Source organism: Cucumis sativus, chromosome 6 (genome assembly GCF_000004075.3).
Source record: "Cucumis sativus cultivar 9930 chromosome 6, Cucumber_9930_V3, whole genome shotgun sequence".
Lineage (NCBI taxonomy): Eukaryota > Viridiplantae > Streptophyta > Magnoliopsida > Cucurbitales > Cucurbitaceae > Cucumis > Cucumis sativus.
The window spans coordinates 25227262-25234438 of NC_026660.2; the positions used below are offsets into that span (position 1 = coordinate 25227262).

Here is a 7177-nt window from a genome sequence, read left to right on the forward strand (position 1 = left end):
TTTTAGTAGTGCATAACATTGGCAGTGAATGTAGTAGGGGTCAAGATTAATGTTAAGGGGATTTATTTATTTATTTCTCTTTGTGTACAATTATGAGTAGGAAATCAAACCCCTTACTTCCCAAGTCAATACTATATGTATTCAATTCAACTAATATCTATTGAAGTAATTGCTATACTTAAATTTTACTGTAAGTAATTCATTCATCGATTTTTGTGTTAATAAATAACTTGAATTTATGTTTTTCCCTCTTACTTCCCCCTTTTTTTTTTTATAAAAAAAAATATATTTTATATCTAAATGTGATAAAATAGTTATTGTTAGAACAAAAAGCTTGAAGACTAAAAAAACAGATTTTTGAAGGAAAATTGTGAAAAATATATTTTATATCATAAATTTTGTTTCATGGTTTTGTTTCAGGGAATATAAATACTTTATCCAAATTTTATTGTTTACTTTTGAATATAAGGAAATGAACCAAAATATTTACGAAATATAACTTTTTTTAGATTATGTTAATAATAGACGGTGAATCCTAAACCAACTGTATTTAGAAAGAATAAGTTTTAATTACTTGAAAGTTTTCGGGTGAAAAAGAAAGATAAAAGATGAGCTCAATTATTGGCTTACAAGAAAGAAAAAAACAAAAAATGTCCATTATCGACTTAAAATGAGGGTCACTTTCTAACATTTGTATGATTTTTAATAGGAATAGTGGCAAATTTAGCAATTAGATTCAAAATAATTAAGTATATAACAACATTTTAAAAAATTTGTAAATATAACAAAATTTGTCAAATTATATCAATGATAGAAGTCTATCATCGATAAACAATGTTGTATATATTGATCTATCACTGATAGATCATAGCGAGTCTATCAACGATAGTTTTTGTATATTTGCAATTTTTTTTTAAATATTGCTATATCATTGATTATTATTCTTCAAATGACTATCCATTATAATTACCATTTTAATATACATTAGTATAACTCTTATAATTTAATATCATAACAATAAAATCATAGCTATAGTACAAACTCGTAAAACCCTAAATAATATAGTAATATGCATATAACATAATTTTTATATCAAATTAAAACCATAAATATACTAATAACATGCTTTTAATTAATGATTTTGTTATCATAATATTATAGATCAATATTAAATAAAATGAAATTTACAAATTGAGGAATGATTACACGTTTTTTCTCAAATTGATAATGATTTTTTTTCTTTTTTCTTTTAATATTAATCCAACCGAACGTAACCACACAAACAGATATACTCTCAAATGAAAAGAAATTGTGATCCAATCAAATTAAGACGGTAAACCATGTAGATCACAATCACCAACATTAAAAAATAAAATTTTCTACAAAGATTAAAGTTCCTAAAAAGCTTTCGAGAACTCCAATGCTGTCCTTCTTTCGTTCAAAGTCGAATGGTATTATTATATGAATTTTTTCTTTCTGGAGAAAACATAGTTCAGAAGCATTCCTTATTGAGAAACAAAGTAGAGCATCATGCTCAATCAAGTCACATGGGTGTTGTTAATAGTCCACCTTCTCTCATGTGGTAGAGGTAACCTATCGGGCTAGTTTATGAGCCATTATACAACACCCCATGAAAAATGAAATCAAAGTCCAAAATGTGAATAATGAATCATACATTCTCTAATCTCATCTAAAATAACTCCAAAATGGCGTTCTCTAGAATTTTCATAAGTGACGAGCTATTTGGAGTCCAAATAGAAAGGTTAAAACCTGCACTCATATAATTAATTATCTGATCCAAGTCAATATTCAATTTAATAAGATATGATATAATTATATTTGCTTTCATCTCATCAACTAACATTTCGAGGAAATCAATAATTTATATGATACAGAACAGGTTGGTTTCAAAAGTTTGTGTTCAAATTCTTCCACTTTCATTAGAAGAGGGTTATATATATTGACGGTACTGCATTCCTTTGACTGGTTGCCTAAATATTTCGTTTTTCAAACGTTTTTTTCTACAAGTGACTGAAGCGTTTTTTTCCTTCTATTTGAATACATTGCTTCCTAATGGTCCTAAGATATTGTTTAACAACATTTTAGCTCCCAACAACTCCAAATTACAAAATCTTAACCATATAATAAACGCTAAGAAATTAAACCCACATATTGAAATTCATTATATAAATCAAAAACCACAGTACGTTATTCAATTTGGTGTACTAGAAAGAGAGAGAGAGAGTAGCCATTTTTATTTAAAGTAAAACTAAAATTTGTTTAATGAGGGGTCGCGTAGCCTTGGGTAAGCTAGGCGTAGTTGAGAGCAATGTGAAGGAGGCAGTGGAGAAGCTGAGTAGGCGTAGAAAACATAGGCATGTGATCAGAGCCGTTGATTTTCATGACATGTTCAACTCCAGCGTTACATACCATCCATTGTTGAAATTCCGTAGAGACGCCTACGTCTTCCGTACAAATTACATATACTTTTTTGACGGATCCATATTTTTCGTCTGAAAAATTGTTTATCTTCGACAAGTCTTCGAAGAATAGTGTACTGGGTCGCAGCAGAGTAAGGGCCAAAGCTATATCCTTTTAATTTGAGTAGTAATAATTAATAGTTATGAAATTACATTGGCACATGTTATATTTATTATTATTATCATCATTATTGTTAATTGTTAAGTGTTGAAAATTAATTATATATTATAAAGAGACAAAAAATAAAATAAAATAAATAAAGAAGAGAAAGACCTGAGGAGGGGAGAGTTGGTATAGCTGTTTGGCTAAGAAATTTGGTCCGAGAAACATTGATGTTGATGGCTGAGCTTCAGTTCCATATGGAGCAAACTTCGTGTCTAGCCAAGCTTCCTTCGGTGTTTTCTCATTGTACTTGCATTGTTTCATCAACACAAGAGTTTTTCGTTTAGGCATGTTTGATAACATGAATTTAATAACACAAAACTAAAAAATTTGGAAAGGAAATAAAATAAAGGTACCTGAGATAAGACATAGGAAGGTTTGTGTTGAGTATCAGGGACAAAGGCAGCCAAGAAAACAGCAACAGCTATCTTGTCGGAGTATTTCTCCATAGCCACGGCCAAGTTAAAACCGCCAAGGCTATGACCCACCAATATCACCTTTTCATTTGGAGGAAGACCATCCAAGTACTTCAACAAAGGCTCAGAATACTCTTCCATGGAGTGCACGTTTTGGATCACCCTACTGTCCATGCCGGAGGCTGCCATGTCGAGCGGTGTGACACGATGGCCAGCAGCCTCCAGAAGTGGTTTAATCTTGTACCAACTCCAAGCCCCATGGCAAGCTCCGTGGACGAGCACAAAATGCTTCTGCTGCTCCATGAGAGGGAAAGAGAATATTTGATCAAATTTGAAACCAACCTCTGTATTGAAGGGAAATGAGGGTTCGTTGGTCGTTTATTTAAATCTTGGGGATGCGTTTAATCGTAACGGCAAGAGTTGGAGCAGCCCAACTCCTTATAGTGAAGAGTCGTAAATGCATGGGATGGGATCTCTACACGTGCTTTTGGATAGAGATAGGGAAGGGCATCAAATTCAAAGTTTTGAAAGGGATTATTAATATTAATTAAAAGGATTAAATGAAATTAAATATTGTTTTGTGTGTTTTATGATTCATGGGAGCTTGTGAATATTCGTATGTAAATGATAAATGGAGAATAAATGATTGTAGGGTTGAAAGGACTTGAGAATACGAAGATGCTCCATTTTGTAATCGAATTTGAACATGAAAAAAAGAGAGAAAAAGTTAGATGTCTTTACGCTATATCACATACTTAGAACTATTCGTTTAGCCAAAGCACATAGACAATAAAAACACAGTGCACTTTAATAACCGATAAATATTGTCTACATCTGAGAAACTTATCTGTTCAGATAAGAAGTATTAATGAGATTCATAATATGTAACTATCTCACTAGTTAGATTAAATAATCATATCATAATTATTAATAAACCCAGACTCTCCTGAAGATGTGTAGAATCTCTTCGAAGACTGATCCTTCTTATCACATTCAATTTATTCTTATTTATTTCATAATCATATCAAACATATAATTTAGATCAACATTCGTGACGTTCTTCACCTTCTTCAGTTGCCTTCGGGCGAACTTGTAATCTTCCTCGATGAACTTTTTTATATCTTTTTTCACACTCCTCACAAACATAATCTACTAACATATATATATTCTAAGAATATATTAAGTAGATATCTTTCCCGTGATGAAAGGAAATAATCTTATCAAGATTCCTAAGTAATAGGAACATACATTAGATATATTCTCATAAAAGAATTAATAATTATACACTATTCGACAATATATACTAAGAGAACACATTATAAAAGTGTTTTGAATATGCCCATGATTATTCATGTGTAGGACCTTCCATGATTATTTCTTATTTGAATTTCATTTGAATCGAGTGGACAAACGTTTTTCATAAATTGTACTTTTATCTAAATATTGTTTTTAATATAAACTATTTGAAATATGGCCTAAAATAATTGGCCAAAAACTTAAATTTTGTTCAAAATATATATATATATATTTTAAAAAGTAACAGAGTACTCGTACGCTACTCAAAACCATTTCTTAAAATATATTTTAAATAATTTTAACAAAAATAAGTTTATTGAAAAACATCTATTTTTAGGTCCATCCAAATGGACTCTAAATCCAAATATGTAATTAATCATGGTAGAATATCTTGTTTAATCAAATTAATTGAAAACCATTAGTGTCAGCCATAATTTTTGTTTATGTGGAATGTTTGTATGAGTTTGACGTATACCAAACATTCGTTGAGATAATATACAAATTTATTGTTTGGTTTATCAACTTTAAATGTTTGGAGAGAGAGTTGATATATTTTATCAATTCACTCGAACTCATTTCAAATATAGAAAAATAAATCAAAACATATACAAAATATATCAAAATTTTAGGTTATATTAATAATAAACGTAAATCGTGAATGAAAGTAATGTATGTATTTAGAAAGAATAAATTTTAGTTGGTTGAAATGTGTGGAGTGAAAAAGAAAGATGAAGAAGATTAGCTCAATTATTGGGTTACAAGAAAGAAAAGAATAAAGAAAAAGAAGAAAAAAGAAAGAATAGATGTGAGATTATTGACAACGAAGATGGGAAAGTGTTGAGTAATTTGGGAAGTGCGGGCACACGTTTTAGTGTTTTAGAACAAAAACACATGTCTAGTCTATACACAATTTCACACATTATTTCAAAGTAAACGTCCCTAAAGGAATGCTATTGAAAATCCTCAAAATAACAATAGAACTAAATTCATATATTCACAACTTCAACCACCAATTCCAGGTTCCAACAATCTCTTCAATGACAACATTTGCACAACAACTTTGACGATTAATTACCGATAACAGAATCCATTCTTCAACGACAACTACTACGACAAAAATCTTCGATTTCAACAACCACTTCCGTGCAACCATATAACCAATTTCATTCTTTATTTTTGTGCATGTTCAATAACTCATACATTCTATTGAATGCTTACTACCAATTAAGGGTGTTATAGGATTGTTTATCATACAAACAATTGTATTTTGCCTATTTAAGTGAAATAGTTATATGTAAAATGAATTTAATGTAAACTTATTGGCCAATTATGGGTAGGTTATAAACTTTCAATCACGTTGATCAAATTATAACTTTTTCTTAAACATGGATACGATGAACGAGATCAAAAGGTACAACTGCTGACACATCTAAACTAGGTTTGACATCTCTCTGAGATCCTCGTCATGCTCTAGTTAAGATACATTACATTCAAAAGAAAGGTGCAAAAAGAGAAAATGTTATTCACATAAGGTAGTTATAATAGATAACGATGTGTTATCAAAGTGTATCAATATTATCACATAGAATAGTGAGACTCTATGACCTCACTTGAAAATTAATAAATCAAATCGAATCATATAGAGTGAAAACATGGTTGAGCATGGATGATTATTTCTTGGATTTTGAATTGAAGGTAAGCAAATTATGCTCCTTCCATCTCCAACAAAATAATAGTCATTTGATAAATTTTTATTTGCAACTATTTGACTGCCAAAGAATAGTTAAAGTTAAAGTAAAACTTAAAAAAAAAAATTACAAATAAAATTTTGGATTATTATGGTTGATAATAATTTTAGAGATAATAATTCAAGTGGATAATAACATTAAAAAAAATGTAAATATAGCATAGTTTCAATAGATTTTAACTAATTTTACTGTATTTGTAACTTTTTAAAAATATTTCTATGTATACGTGTTAATAATTTGAATCTAAAGGTTATATTTATAATTGTTTTTATTTTCTAACTTAATATATGGGTATTAGTTCATTTGTGTAGCTACTCATCAATGTTTGTTTCTAAAATTTTTGTAGCCGTTGATAGATGAATGTTAACGCTTTATATAAAAATATGGTACACTGTTTATTTGCTCATTGATGTTACTTGAATTTGTTGGGATGATTTCTTTTAATTTGTTGGACTATCTTTGTATGTCATTTGCATCCTTTCTTCGTTAAGAAATCTGATTTTTCTTGATAGAACTTAATTACATTTCTATCAATACTAATTCATCTTAAGCATGTGATCATTTGATTTGATGTGTTTTTTTTTCAATTCGCACGTCTACTATCATAAATGGAGCATTTTACTATTGTATTTTGATATTAAATTCTCTTTAAAATTATGTAAAACTACAACTATAATTTTGATCATACTTGTTCCAATTGTGCTAATTTTTTTTATTCCACTTAACTTTTCAAGATCTACACCTTACAAGAGACCATCAAATAATATTTTCCTGGCAGTAAAAAGCCAAGAGGTATCTGAATCTTTCTTGTAAAGTTGAAAGAAAATTGGAAGGCTTTTCTCAAAACATCCACCGTTGATCATTGCTTTCCGAAAGAGATCGGAAGGCGACCTGAAAATTTTCTGTAACTCTGTAGAATACAGCATGTATGCAGTCAATTCTTATGAACACTCACAGAACAAGACTTGTTTTTCTCGTGATGCAATTGATTCGCGGGATGCTAACGCGATATATCTTCCCAATCTCACGCCATTCTTGGCATTTTTAGTGGCCTGCTGTACAGAATACTTGACT

At 29.7% G+C, this 7177-nt stretch overlaps 1 protein-coding gene across 1 annotated transcript; it reads right to left on the minus strand.

The window, feature by feature from the left end:
• Positions 1 to 2157: 2157 nt before the first annotated feature.
• Positions 2158 to 3471, minus strand: LOC101220679 (salicylic acid-binding protein 2). Its single transcript, XM_004141969.3, has 3 exons — positions 3000 to 3471; positions 2755 to 2892; positions 2158 to 2592 (listed from the first exon to the last, which is right to left on the minus strand). Exons 1-3 carry the CDS (start codon positions 3360 to 3362, stop codon positions 2311 to 2313), a joined length of 783 nt encoding a protein of 260 aa, XP_004142017.2. The 5' UTR covers positions 3363 to 3471; the 3' UTR covers positions 2158 to 2310.
• Between the last annotated feature and the right edge of the window lie 3706 nt (positions 3472 to 7177).